General features: G+C 42.0%; 2 protein-coding genes across 2 annotated transcripts in view; one reads left to right on the forward strand and one right to left on the reverse strand.

The window, feature by feature from the left end:
* The window catches only part of skila (SKI-like proto-oncogene a), a 35,631-nt gene extending 27,547 nt beyond the window's left edge, over positions 1-8,084 (forward strand). Inside the window, exons 5-7 of the mRNA XM_039815518.1 lie at positions 1,203-1,570; positions 2,272-2,502; positions 3,912-8,084. Of these exons, the coding sequence (XP_039671452.1) occupies positions 1,203-1,570; positions 2,272-2,502; positions 3,912-4,160 (848 nt within the window). The 3' untranslated portion in view covers positions 4,161-8,084. The remainder of the gene's footprint in view (positions 1-1,202; positions 1,571-2,271; positions 2,503-3,911) is intronic.
* A 1,043-nt stretch (positions 8,085-9,127) lies between these two features.
* gpr160 (G protein-coupled receptor 160) lies at positions 9,128-10,611 on the reverse strand. Its single transcript, XM_039816415.1, has 2 exons — positions 10,546-10,611; positions 9,128-10,404 (listed from the first exon to the last, which is right to left on the reverse strand). The coding sequence occupies exon 2, from the start codon at positions 10,332-10,334 to the stop codon at positions 9,444-9,446; it is 891 nt and encodes a 296-aa protein (XP_039672349.1). The 5' UTR covers positions 10,335-10,404; positions 10,546-10,611; the 3' UTR covers positions 9,128-9,443.
* Positions 10,612-14,994: the final 4,383 nt, after the last annotated feature.

Below are 14,994 nucleotides of genomic sequence, written 5' to 3' on the forward strand. Positions count from 1 at the left end.
CGTCTCTCTTCCCTCCATCCTCCTTCTCTTTTTCCTGGCAGCTTTTTCCACATCCTTTCTGAGTCCGTCCTCTGTCTGCTCCCGCACTTCCTCTCCCATCCATGCATTCCATCCTCGTCTCTTTCTTCTCTAGCTCCCTTCATCTCCGCCTCCCTCACTGCTGTGACTTTGCCTTCCCCCCCCCCTATCTTTTTATTTTCTCTTCAATGAATGCTTTCCTCCCCCAGTCGGTCTGTGTGCCTCTCTCGTGCTTATTTCTTTTTTAATCCACCACCAAATGACCCACTCCGTGTGTGTGTGTGTGTGTGTGTGTGTGTGTGTGTGTGTGTGTGTGTGTGTGTGTGTGTGTGTGTGTGTGTGTGTGTGTGTGTGTGTGTGTGTGTGTGTGTGTGTGTGTGTGTGTGTGTGTGTGTGTGTGTGTGTGTGTGTGTGTGTGTGTGTGTGTGTGTGTGTACATGTACATGTACATGTACATGCGCAAGCCAAGTCAGTGAATGATTTGTCCTCTCCAGTGCCAGACATGTTGTGTACAGAGCACGTACTGTCAAACACATACTGTATGAATACATTATTCTGGTAAACAACACACCGTTCTCGTACTCTCTTCACTCTTTCTTCTTTTCTTTCTGTCTGTGAGCTTATACAAACACACCATCATTAGTAGCCTACACATGTCCCACTGCAGCATCTGTGCACATGTGTCCTTTGTGTGTGAGACTGTGACACAGACTGTTTCATCTTTTTCTCATGATGGACACCTTTTAAAGGCCTCAGTGAGGGAACCAGCCAGAGTTTGAACAGAGGAGGAGCCCACGCAGAGCAGCGTAGCTCCCACACAAGGCCCTTTATTCCTCTCTTCTTTCTCAGTGTCTGAGGCTGCGCGAAGAGTGTGAAAACACACACACACACACACACACACACACACACACACACACACACACACACACACACACACACACACACACACACACACACACAATTTATGGGTGAGTGTTTGATTCCTTGGCTGTTGCCTTGTGCTTGTGCTTGCACTCACACTGAGAAAGAGGTGTGAGCTTTTATGAGGTTGTGCGAGGGTGTTACTAAGCGTAGGCGGTAGTGTGCACCAGCTCGGCTCGCACTTCCTGTCTTACAACCACCGCCTCCTCTTTCTTTTTTTTGTAAAAAGTTCTTCCTTCATCCTTCTCTTGCTCCCTCCTCAGATCTTCATGCGTCGTCTCCCGTTGCTGCTGGCGCCGAGGAGGCCAAATCCCGACGTGCCGCTGCTGCCTCGGCCACTGAGAGGGAATGCCAAGCCCAGGCAGTTTCCATGGAGACAAGCAGCCCGAGCTGCAAGAAAGCCACCCACACTCCCACCCACACTCCTCCTCCTCCTCCTCTTGCGTCGTTGTTGTCGCCGGCAACGGAAGTGGTGGCTAAGGACACAGGCTCTGCCACGAGCAGCGCTGCAGTAGTGGTGGGGGGGCTGGAGGACGACAAGGACAGGATTGTTGTGGAGATCATGCAGATGTACAGCAGGCAGCAGGAGAAGCTCAACTCCACCCTGCACAAGCAGCTGCAGCTGGAAATGGTGAGTTGGCGGTCGGAAAGAACAAAGACCAAGACAAATGAGCCCCTGACTCAGACCATAACTGTCCTCGCCTAATTAAAAGTGTCCTTGATGTGGATGTGGAGGTGATGCTTACCTTCCACCGACCCCTCCATCTCTCCATCCTATAGCTGAAAAAATCCTAAAGCCTAATCTATCCAAATGTTAGTTTAAGATGGTTCAACTATTTGTCAAACAAGTCAGCACCCCAGTTCATGTAAATCACAATGGTTCACTGATTTATAACTATATTGTTTATTATTAAAACACTCAAGTTTAATTTCCGTTTGGACATATGGAAATAGAGTTGACCTACATTATAGTGACGTTCCCATCTACTCCTTAATTATGTCCCTCTATTTAAACCCACCGATTAGATTCTTGGAAGAATTGCATTTGAATAGTAAAATTATATATTCATCCTATGAAAATATTGGTTACAAAATAAAACCTAATCACTTTGGTCTTTTTTGCCCTTGACTACATCTATAATCCCACTCCATGTCTTAAAGGTCACATGCACAGTTTTATAATCAGTAGAAGCCTGTATTCTACTGGCACTGAGGTATCAAAAATCTGACCTCCTTGTGGAGGGGCTGGAATGTAAAGCATTTTCTCTCCAGGGGTCAGTGAAAATTCACGTTATTATTGTTATTTCCCTGACTTAGTCTCTGTATTTCCAGGAGCTGGAGGCGGTGCGCGGGGGCGAGGCGGCGAGGCTACGGGAGCTCAGCGCCGAACAGCGGGAGCTGCGTAGCGAGCTTGAGGCGGTGCACAGCGAGCAGGCGCGGCAGCTCAGCCAGGCCCGCCAGGAACAGCTGGAGCTGGAGACGCGTCTGGAGCAGCTCCGACAGCAGGCCTGCGCCTGCGAGCCAGGGGCACAACTCCAGCAAGAGGCCCACTACACTGCACAGGTATGGACTTGGAGGGGAACACATGCATGCACAGCACCGGTTTTGGCATCGGAAACGGTCTGAGTGAATCACAGTGACATGTACAATATGCACATTGGCTTGCATCGCTTAACATATGCCATTTTTATCTCAGACGTTAACAGTGCCAGGCGCCAATCAAACTCAAGGAAGCATCAGTGCAGCACTCTACATGTTGATACTTTCTTGCATTTTTTAGGCATTTACTTAATTAATTTACTTTGTTTTCAATTTATTACCACGATTATGCAACAATTTCTGTAATGACACTGTTAAAAAGTTATTGACAACTTTCATTGTAATGCTGCACATTATGACAACAGGGTGAGATATACAATATACAATAAGCTCTCTTATATTTTGAGCTTTCTCTTTTAAATCTGCCTTTCAGATACAAATATAATAATTTTAAGATCACATATTCATCACCCACATATTTAGGGTAGCTCAGAGTCTTTTCTACCAAACTTTGAGAGCGGAGATGTGGTCATAGTCTTTCTGTGATTGAGAGTTTTCCTTCTAAATAATTTTGTGTCCTATATGAGTCATTATGCTGTTGAAGAGTGTGAAAACACACTCACACACACACACACAGCGTTTGTTTGGGTTTCCACTAGACTAAGATAAGTTCTGTTATGTTGGCCTGAGCTCCGGTCTGCAGTATCCCCCACCTGTCTGTCACTGAAGTTGCCCCGCTCCCCTTGGCATCAAACTCAGGATGTCTGCCAGTTAGTTAGGAAAGGAGGTGTGCGTGTGTTTCTGTGGCTATGAGATTAATGCTGAAAATAGACATTTCCCAGTTTTACACACATTTCCAAAGTCTGGGTAAAAAGTGAGTAAGTGTCTTCTAAATCTTTTCTTGTTTTATGTTCACATATGATTATTATTAGGGCGCTTATCTCTGTGCTCTCTTTGGCTGGAAGCAGCACATTGGTCATAGCAGTAGACTGTAGCACGGTTGAGGTTAAAAAAATTTGACCATTGATGGCCAAAAGAGCAACAAACAATGAGTGTTAGGGTCTCTCCAATCAGGATTTGTCTGCATCTTGGCTGTCACAAAATACAGTGTGACTCCAGTAGATAGCCTATTTGCTATACTTTGTTATGATAGTACCTACTAGCTAACTACATTTCAGCTGCTATCGGTTTGTCTAAATATTGTGTCTAGGGTCTGTTTTGTGTACATGTCTTACTGTATTTATTTGAGTTTCTGATAGGAAGAGAAGGGCTAAGATTAAAAAGAATCCCGGAAAATCTTTATTCTCTGACGCCACATCATTTCTAGTCTTCACAAAGTCTTTTAATACGTCTAGCATGGCTCATCTTCTAATGTGCTGTAGGCATATGTTGACCTCATGTCTGTCTTTCTCTCCCTGTCTGTCTTCTCCCAGTTGTCGGAGCTACGTCAGAGGCTGGAGCGGGCGGAGGCGGACCGGCAGGAGCTACAGGAGGAGCTGCGCAGGGAGCGTGAGGCGCGGGAAAAGCTGGAGCGCACAATCACCCAGCTCAAGCAGCAGATGGTCCAGTCTGCCACGGTGGGAGGCAGCCCCTCTCCTCCTCTTACCCCTTCAACTGGACCTCCTAATGCCCACTCCCCGCAATCCTCCTTCTCAGAGGCCCCAGCGGCTGGCCAAAAGTAACTGCCACCCCCCTCAGGCGCCTCCCTCATTCCTCTCCCCATCACCCGCCAACTCTACAGACACAAACAAATTTATTTTGCTCCACTCTCCTCTCTTTAAACAGTATTTAAAGATTTTTGGGCATGTATGTTTGATTTAATTTATAGTTTTTACTGAACAAAGCTGCTTCACAGATGGGAGTTTGGTCAAGTGGAGACCCCCCACATTATCACCCTCCTCTCCCATCTCTTCTTGATCTCTGGATTCTGGAGCTAATGACTTTGAGATTTCAGATTTCCGCTCAGACACACAGACTCGTCACGGACGTCACTTCATGCTACTACCTGGCACAGCAGCCGGTGTCCTCGGACACATAATGGTGCCTGGTTGCAGGCCCCTTCACTCTGTACGTACAGCCCAAATGCTCCAGCCCAAAACGCCCAGTGACTGCAGGAAACTGCATGGACATTTCAATATTTTTGCTCTCCTTATAAAACACAGAAAGAAAAGTGTAACATGTTAAAAACATCAAATCTATATGGAGGAGAAAGACCTTTGCTGTACAAAAAAAAAAAAGACATTTTTGCAAATGTTGAAAAACCTCATGAAAATATGCCAATAGTGACTATGAACTTGAAAAATTGTGTTTTTAGTGTGACCCCTACAAGGTAGCTAGCTAGCAAATCGTCTGGCCTGGACCCCAGCTGCTCCTCATACCGACTAGTTTCACCCTTCACTCTGCTAGGCAGCACCTGGACTCTCCCGTTGTAAAACTGTCGGTTGATCCACCAGCTGCCCACACACAAACACACACACACACACACACACACACACACACACACACACACACACACACACACACACACACACACACACACACACACACACACACACACACCGTCCACTGCTGTACGCTAGCGCCATCATTACTCTGTTGGAAAACTCTTTAACACTGTGGTTATCACCCACTTTAGGCTAGACAGGAAACACTGTTCTCTTGGCTTGGCATAAAGACGCTCACAAGCAGTGTTATGCACTTATCACGCTCTCCTCCCCCAGAATCCCTTGGGAAAGGAATGTGTCTGGACACGGGGGCTGGCTGAGCCGGTGTAGCTTTTCTAAGAAAGAAGAAAGGCAGAGTCTCTCACATGTGCAGTAGCTGTACTGTGTTACCATAATACATGCAACATCCTCGCATGGCCGCACACACTCCAGTGTGTCAGTGCAGTCCAGGCATTCAGGCAGAACAATGGCCCCAGCGTTCCCAGCAGATGATCAAAGCTTAAGTCTGTCCCTGTTTTCTGGGCTTCTCTTTTTGTATCATTTGACTTCATTGTTAGCAGACGTTATTTATCCACCACTCTGTTTGTCAGAGCGTCATCTAAGAATGTGGGTCGCAGGTGAAAGCAGTTAGTCCAGGGTTGTTTGGGCCTCTGGTCCGGCCCCTGCTTGACGTTGTTCTGCCTGGCTGAACAAACAGCACCAGGCAGGAAGAGGAAGAGAGGGGAGGCGAGGATTGAGGGGAGCGCTCGGGGGGCCTGGTACGCTCTCCCCCTGCGGCAGGCTGGGTGGCCTCGATGCCAGAGGTACAGAGGGAGCCCTTTTTTTGTTCTGTACCATCAGAATGGGGGCAGCTGTTGTTGTCTGTGGGCCTCTGCCCACCCTCGGGTGAGACTGTACAGGATCCCCCCCCATCTCTCAATAAACTCCCTCCCTTGTTCGCAATAACCTCCCTCCCTCGTTATCTCCCACAAAACAACCGTCACTCACTCACACATACATACCCGTCCATCCATCCATCTCCAGTGCCAGATCAGCTCGGGATGTGCTGTGTTTTGTAGATGCCCAGGAGAGCAAGCAGACGTCCAGACAGAGGAAGAAAGGACTTCCATTGTGTCAGTTGCCAGGCGAAAGTGCTTTTTATTGCCACTAAGGAGATCCGTGTGTGTGTGTGTGGGTGTGTGGGTGTGTGTGTGTGTGTGTGTGAGAAAAGAGAAGAGGATCGGCCTCAGCTAAACTCTGAGCTTTTTTTATGCATTTGCTATAAATGCAATTTGATAGACATTCCACTGTGGTCCATCCTGTTCAATGCTGATTTTCTTACACAGCTTCCCTTATCAATAACAGACCTTAAAAAACCGGGCAGAGTACAGCTGTGGTTTGTTGATTGCCATAAAAGCAGGTGCAAGAAATCAAAAATCAAACCCACACCACCCACCCCCCTGTACACTCTACCGTTTCATTAAAACCTTTATTGAAATTATGAAAGAAAATATTTAACGTATTAACTAAAGATTTATATTCACTTTGTAAATACAGTAGTCATTAATATATTAACTGTTCTTGTATGAAAAATATTCTAAAGGTTATATAAATTGGACCAGAACCAAGGCTTCAGATGTTTTTGCTTTCTTTTTTTTTTTAAAGTTATTAGAACTTGACTTTTGTCGAGTGGGGAGTGAAACGCATGGTTTACTGAGACATGATGCAGGACAAAGGCGAAATAGGAAAATAATACTTTGTTACGCACTTCCCTCTTTTCTGAAATAATGCTTTTTTTGTGGATTTCATCTTGACGGACTGTTTAACGTGTAATGTAATGAGATTTTTCTCTTTCTTAAGGTCCCCCCCAGGGATAAATTGAAAACGAAATATTTGTTTAAGAAAATGCATTTTGGAAATTGAAAATTATTTATTTTTTGTGCATGTTTTGCTGCCCCTTATGTTTTGTGTCACCGGGCCAATCTATCAATCTGCTCATTGTTTAAAAAAAAAAGAAAAGAAAAAAGCTACTTCCCCTCACGTAACGCACAAACTATTGAGATGCTCATATGCATGAACATTGAACATGTGCAAGTTCTAGATCATTATTGGTTTAGAGCTTGGCTAAAGTCAGATTATGAAGAACATAAAATGTAGCCTACGTGGTTTGGAAATGTGTGATGTGAGAGAGGAATAGAAAGTGTGTGTGTGTGTGTGGGTGGGGTTATGTTTTCTGATTCTGATCATTTATGTTTGTCTGGATGTGTAAAAATATGACTTAATTACCCCTTTCACTTTGTGTAATTTGCATTTTATACACAAGGGGGCATTGTTTAGCTTCTTTAATCTTACACCATATTGAAATAAAAAGGACTAAATGTAAACGTAAGGGGAGAAAAATCCCTTGTAACACGATTTGCTGGGCCTTTTGCATTTTGCAGTGTTATGAGAACTTGGATATGCTTTGTACAGAATTTTTACAGGTGTGAACAGACAAAAAAAACAAGGTGAAATGAGCAGAGCTTCACCATGTGGACAAATTTGAATACATGATTTACATACGCATTGCCTCCAGACTATGTGGAGAATGGTAGTAAGCAAATCCAAGGTGACCTTTGAACTGTTGCAGGTGGTATGCTTTGTCGTTTGGTGTGTCACTTTCAGCCAGTAAATTTTCTATGCCAGTGTGGGAGAAGTAGGAAGTATGGCTGCATTGGTGATTGATCACACAGATCACTGAACACCAAGTTTTAATTTATGCACATCTTGCTATAGATGAAAAAAAGATTCATGGCTTTGCTAAAAAGAACCTTTTTTCCCCCTCAATGCTGTTCTGAAACATGAAACACAGCGTCTGTGTTTGACCATTGCATACTACGTTGCCAATACTACAGTGTGATCAGACTTTTGTTCTTGCATGAATCGAGGCACTGTTCTCCTACCTCATGTTGTGATATGAAAAGATGTTTTTTAAGCAGAAGACACTGCATCTCTAACTGTGTATCATCATTGATATTTACTAGTAAATTACATACCTGTAAATGCTTTTAGCTAATACCTCAGTTGTATCAAGTGTTTGTTTTCAGTTTTTTTGCCCTTCCCTGATTTCAGATCTTGTAAATATACTCTGTATAGACAATGAACTTGGATCAAATTCAAGTAAAGTTATGTAGTGTCAAACCAGAGTTGTCTTTTGCCTTCTTATCTGCTGGTGATGCTGATATTTGTCCTCATAACGTCCTAATTGACTTCAGATTCAAACATTTGCACACTCATTGAAAGCCATCAGGGAGCTGCTGATGTAATTTTATATTAGATTAGTGATAAAGTCAACCACAATATGAACACATTGAAGCCACTGTGATGCACGCACTTAACTAATTACTTGTTTCACTACTTGTTCAGCCTCTCAAATGTGAAGATTTCCTGTTTTTATTTGTCTTATAGTGAATATCTTACATTGTTAACACAAAACAAAGCATTTCATAAACTATTAATCAAGAAAGCATTTGGCAGATTAATCAATTGTTAAAATAATCATAAGGAATATGTGACAAGCAGTATTTTTTGGTTTCTTGGTGATTTTTTTTTTGGACTAAATACATCAATGTTGACATTGCGGCGATATTGTAGGGTTGACTATTGGTGCTTTTACAAAATATTTGCACAATGAGATTTTTGATAAATAACGTGAATATAATGATGAAGTGGGGAAAGGTAAATAATAGACTGACATCACTTTACTGTAATGGTTCCTTTAAAACCAGGAAAAGACAACACTTATGTCATATTATGATATCCAAAATTTAAGACAATGTTTAGTCTCATATATCGACATATGAATATTGCCCATTCCTAGGAAGCAATACCATGGTGTAGAAATACTCTGTTACAAGTAAAAGTCCTGCATTCAAAATGTTATTTAAGTATAGGTACAATACAGTACAGTAAGTATTATTTCCTGGCTAAATTTGTAACGTGTAGAGCTGAAACTATTTTTTCATTTTTTCCCAAATTGATTTTTCATTGTAATTTTTATTTTAGAGTAATCATTTAATAAGTATATTTACCATTTAGCTAGCTGCACCCAACTGTGCAACTTGTCAGCATAAACACAGACAGGCCACAGCACACCTGACACCAAAATGGCTCCTGCTGAAACCAACATCAGTTTCAATTGAGAGGAACAATTCTTCTTTCACCAAACTTATTACAATTCATCCTTGAATCGATATGTTTAATAGTTGTTCATACATTTCACTCAAAACCACAAATGTCAATGCAATAGGGTTTATTCACCTAGGGCATTGAACGTCAGCACCAAAATCCATCCAATAGTTGTTGAGATATTTTGGTCTGGGCCAAAGTGGTGGACTGACCGACCTGAACCACATTGCCATTCGTAAAGCTGTGCTGCTACCTTGGCTACCCAACTTTAGAAATACAAATTACTTTCTTTCGAAAAGACATTGAAGTCTCAGCAGCCAATTCCACTTTGTCTAACACAAAGCCTGTTTTCACTTGCTTGCTTGCGTTGAGCAGTCATGTTCTGTCCTCTGCAGCCAGGCTAAATTTAAATCTCCACTCACAGAAGCTGTCGGGAGGAACTGCTGCCAGGCCCTGTGCTAGCTGCGAGCCTGGACAGACTGCACATAAAACGACTGTTATCAGAAGGCTGTTGAGGAAGCAGAGCCAGGCAATGTTCAGACCCAGGTATGCAGGTATTCCCACAGGTAGCAGGAGGAGCGCAGCCAGAAAACCCAGGAATAAAGCCCATGTGTTCAGAAATATATGCAGGGCTTGGTGAACAACACTTGTTCTGGAGTGAATGCTCTCTGTAATTTGGTCTCTCAGAGGAGGATTTTTGAATGATCGTGTGCTGCACCCAGCACGCAACGCTGCACAGCCCAGAGTCAGGAGGAGAAACATGGCAACCTGCAGGATCTGAGTGGTGTGGAAGACCCAGCACTGGTGTATCTGGTAGTAAGACACATCCTCCATGACAGGAATGAAGTCAGACAGCAGGAAGACGTAGAGAGCAGTGAGGTACCACAGGAAGCCAGTCACTAATAAGCAGACAATCCATCTGGCTATGGCGGTGGTGGGTTGCAACCTTCGAGTGACAGTGAAGAAATGGTCCAAACCGGCCACGACTACAACAGGCCACTGCAGAGCACTGTAGACTTGTCCAAGGATTTGAACCAGCAAACATACATGGTACCTGGTCAGCTTCAAGCCAAGGAGGAGGGCGTATTCATCAGCATGGACGTGAAGGGTGGTGACAGAGAGGGTCAGGATTGAGTCGACGACAGCGAGGGAAACGCTGAAAACCCACAGGAAGCTTTTGCAGGTGTGGTTCCTCTGGAGAAACACCAGGGCCCAGTTGAGCAGACATTTTCCTCCCAGACCGAGCAGGATGGAGGGGATGGACATAATTCATGGTGTGCACTCTGAAAGACTTTTTAACCAGAAGTGCACCAGGAACTGTGGGTCATTACAGAGACTGTTGCAGGGGGGAAACAGCATTTTAGCATTTATTTGTTAATGTCCAACATTAACTTGTATTTTAAATTATCAGTCATACTGTAGTAAGAATATATGTTTTCAGGGCTATTAAATAAAATAGATGACTTCTATGACATACCTTATGATTTCTTTTCAGCTTTGACTGTATGGAAATTACAAAAACCAAACTCACAGTGGAATTTTCCTTAAAATAAAAAAGAAAACATGTTTTTTTTTTCTAATGCTCATACCTTATTTAAACATGTCATGTGTCTGCATGGAGACAGTGTCCCATAGTAACCGCCAGGCTCTTCTTTTCCTTTTTTAAAACCTTCTTCCTTGCAGCAGAAAACTCAAGTGTCTCATCGGCACAGGTGTTTGAAGTCCAGGCAGTTTAAATAATAACCACAAGATTAACTAAGTATTTAAGAGAGCCTTCAAGCTTCCCCAACCGTCGTGTTTCAATTTTTCCCTTCTGCAACTGATTTAACTGTCAAACCCAGTAAAACATGCTTATTCAGTTAGCAGTATCAATAATCCCAACCAGGAAATGGAGCCAATACACAGTATAGACAGTGAGATACTAGCTATCACAGTGAAAGTGATATCCTAATAATGAACTCACTGTATGCACTCTGTAGCACAGTCATAATCTATGTCCCTCAGAGAATATTATATAATAGAAACATTACTGTTATGTGTGTATTCTGCTTGTAAAGGATATTGTTTCAGGGTTGTGTTTTTTTTGGAGATCGAAAGTAATGATGTTTACATTTTATAATAAAAGTTATACATTTTTCATTTTTATGCACAGTGTTTTTAAAAGCCAAGAGACAATAAGAGATAAATAAATACACAAATCAATCTCACCCCAAGGTCCACTCTTTTTTTTTTGGAGCGCTTTAAGGTTGTTTATTTGTGTTAGCTTAAAAATTCCAATTCATTCTTCACCAAGTAATAATTTAGCTGTTTCCAAGGTGAAGAATGACCTCTCAATCTGTGCTTATTTTCTCTAGTACATTTTATATTTATTTCATAGAAAAATTGCTCACACACTGAGAAAAAAACAAGAGTTCTTCAGATACCAAATTATTTTTTTTAATTCTACGTGCAGACGGTGACAAAGTGACGCTTGTCCTTTGACTGAAACATCACATTTTTTCACGTTGTGTCACATTTTACACGAAGAATAAATTGATTCTTTCTGCACCAATCAACTTATTTAATCGTAAGTGAGCGTTTGGACTAAATACATCCATTCTTTTTTTTTTTATTCCCCTCTCTGTTGAAAACAATAACTGAGAGCCTTGTTTGAGGATTTATTTCTTCTCACCCTGTAAACCCAGAAGTGAATGTCACACAGATTAAAACAACACATTAGAGTTTGGATGTTAATGTTTGTCTTAGTTCTTTATCTGTAGCTTCCTCTTTATTGATGTTACAGCTGTACTGCACTACACCTCTGTCTCTCCTGCTTTTTTGTTATCAATGTACAGGTAACAGCAAGCCGGTAGAGGTGCTCGGGCTTAATAGGAAGTTGACATTGACTAAATATTGAGATAGCCTTTATCAGTGAGAGAACTAAGCAAAAAATACAAATGTATTAAGTACTTTTCACCATTTCCATTGCACTTTTTTGAACTAAGAATATGTTTCAGTTCTGCAAAGTCCGCTTTACACTCTTTACATATTTCTCTCTGTTTGACAGGAGACTTTTGCAGCACCAGTTTAAGCAAGTTTAAGCAACTAGTCATGAACAAAGTGCAAAGTTTTTCATTTTACTGAGACTTTTTATGCAGTGCAGTTGGGAAGCTAGAGAGATTTTTTAACATAAAACAATTCGTTATAAAACGATTCATTTTTCCTGGTGACACAGGAGGTGCCGGTGTAACACCTGTGTAACACCGGTGTAACACCTGATCCAATAAAAAAGGTTCCGGATCCAACGTCGGAGGTCCCGGAACATGTTCCGGCGTGTTCTGGCTCAAATTAAGCCCTGTGTGGGCCAAAGTGCAAACAAGGTGTGGTTCATGGTATTCAAATCATTTACAAACGCGTCCTGAAGCTCATCCGAGTACAGTGATAGCAGTTCAAATATTAACACTTAACAATTGCCTGGTTGCCCTTGGCAACCAAATTGTGACAATTGGCAAACTAATTGCCTAATCATCACCCCTGGTTGATGTGATTTGAGTGGTGAGTGGCTTTCCATCTCTGTCTGCACTATTTTCCCCCCAAAAAGGACACAGTGAATAGGTTGGTCAACAGAACTTCTAACCATGCTGGACATTTAGTTTGGTGTGGTCTAACCAATAGAACTCCTACCTGATGTCATCACTGGTCTCATCTCTACTTGATGCCATCACCGACCTCATGTCTGTCTCATTCACTCCTTGCCTGTGTTCTTCTCCACTAAGACATATTGTCAAACAAACATTATGTAATAGATTTTTCATTAGTTTTTCCATATTAATCATATTAAGAAATTAATCTGTTGGTATCAAGTGGCTCCCCCTACACTTCAACCTAATGTTAGACCTACCTGTTGCCTTCCCCTGTCTTTCCTGATCCACCATCCTCACACCTGAATGAAATGAACTCACTGTTAAATATAGCAGCCTAAATTCAATTCTTAAATCAGCCTAGTGATGGCATCATATAAGACAACTAGTATGCAGTAAGGTTGTGCTGCTCTTGAAATTACATTCACATTTTGGATTTTAAAAAGTACAAATATGGAGAGCCACTTAGCACAGTGACCCTGTATTTATGTAAAACCCCCATTTGGCTGCTACATTCCCAGTGTTAGCAAACGCTAGCTAGTCTGTTAACATGAATTTTTGCAAGCCTCCAAGCACAGACGTCACACTTTAAATCCTACCTACCTTTCACCATCCACTTATTTAACTGCTGTAGCATCCCTTGACATGCCATCTCATTTTCCCTCTTTCTTTTTCTATGTTTAGCCCCCGACAGCTGTTTTGCTTTATTCATCTTTTTCCATTTACGACAACTCACTACTTCTATGATGGAATCTTATGAAACAGGGCGCCTACTCTAGCCTGTTAGTCCTCTAAAATGTTATATAACATTGGAAATGCAGAAATGATTTAGAAACGCACAACAGCAGCTACATATAGAAAATAACAACAACAACAACAACAACAACAAAAAGTTATAATTTTTTACCATCGCTTTGGCGCCCCCCATGGTGCTGCGCCCCTATGCGCCGCATATAGCGCATAGGCCTATATATGTTCTATGATTGTATATGTCTGTTTTTGTGTAGCACTTTGGTGCAAAACTTGTTTGCTATATAAATGAAATAAACAACAACAGCAACATATTTCTCCAGTTATTTTGGTGCCACTGCCACTGTGTAAACATGGATGTATTGGTATTAAGAGACTGTGTGTAAATCATGGATGTATAATGAAGTGTGGATGTGACACCAAACATGGCGCTGTTCCTTTAAGTAAACACAGGTGTTACACCGTAAGCTGTGACCCATCAGGAAGTGTGACCGCAGAGGGCGCTGTTGCACATCGTCTGCTCGTGTGTGCTAGACAATGGAGGGCGAAGAAGAGCGCGTACGCAAACGGAGTAAACATTAATACATTACGTCCACGGATGCGAGCTGTATGATTATTCGCGATTTGTTATTGCTTCCTAAGGAGAAAAAGTAAACCGCTGTTTATCTGAAAGTAAATAAAATATATTAAGGTACATTTTCTCTGAAATGTAACATGTATTTCTTTGTGACTGCATGCACATGCATGCACAATTACATTTGTAATAAGCACATTGGCTAAGTTGTCATAATGTGTGACCCCACTGTAACTGCTTAATAAAGGAGTCAAACTTCATAATATTTTCTGGTGTTGTTATGTCATGTCTTCACACTAATCTGGACCCATGTTTTCTTATTTGGAGTCATCACAGAGCCAGTATCTCAGAGGTCACCATATATGACAAGTAGCAGCCGTCAGAATGTGTGACCCCACTGTAACTGCTGAATTAATGAGTCCAACTTCAAAATATTGTTTGGGGTTGTTATATCCAGGGTTCCAAATTGGCACCGTTTACCAGCCAAATACTGGTGAAATATGCAAGTGGCTGGTAGATTTGCTTCACTCACCAGCCAAAAAACCCAATGGTAATCTATTGAGTGGCTGGTAATATTTGAACATGCATTAGCCATTTGGCTGGTAGACGAAAAAGTTAATTTTGAAGCCTGGTTATATCATGATATTATGAAGTTTGACTCCTTAATTAAGCAGTTACAGTGAGGTCACACATTCTGACGGCTGCTACTTGTCATATATGGTGACCTCCGAGATACTGGCTCTGTGATGACTCCAAATAAGAAAATATGTGTCCAGAGTAATGTGAAGACATGATATAACAACCCCAAACAATATTTTGAAGTTTGACTCATTAATTCAGCAGTTACAGTGGGGTCACACATTATGACAACTTAGCCAATGTGCTTATTACAAATGTAATTGTGCATGCATGTGCATGCAGTCACAAAGAAATACATGTTACATTTCAGAGAAAATGTACCTTAATATATTTTATTTACTTT

The sequence above is a fragment of the Perca fluviatilis genome, chromosome 11 (assembly GCF_010015445.1).
Source record: "Perca fluviatilis chromosome 11, GENO_Pfluv_1.0, whole genome shotgun sequence".
NCBI lineage: Eukaryota > Metazoa > Chordata > Actinopteri > Perciformes > Percidae > Perca > Perca fluviatilis.

Excerpts from the sequence above, each read along its gene's own strand:
- gpr160 (XM_039816415.1), bottom strand. The coding sequence starts at position 10,334 with ATGTCCATCCCCTCCATCCTGCTCGGTCTGGGAGGAAAATGTCTGCTC.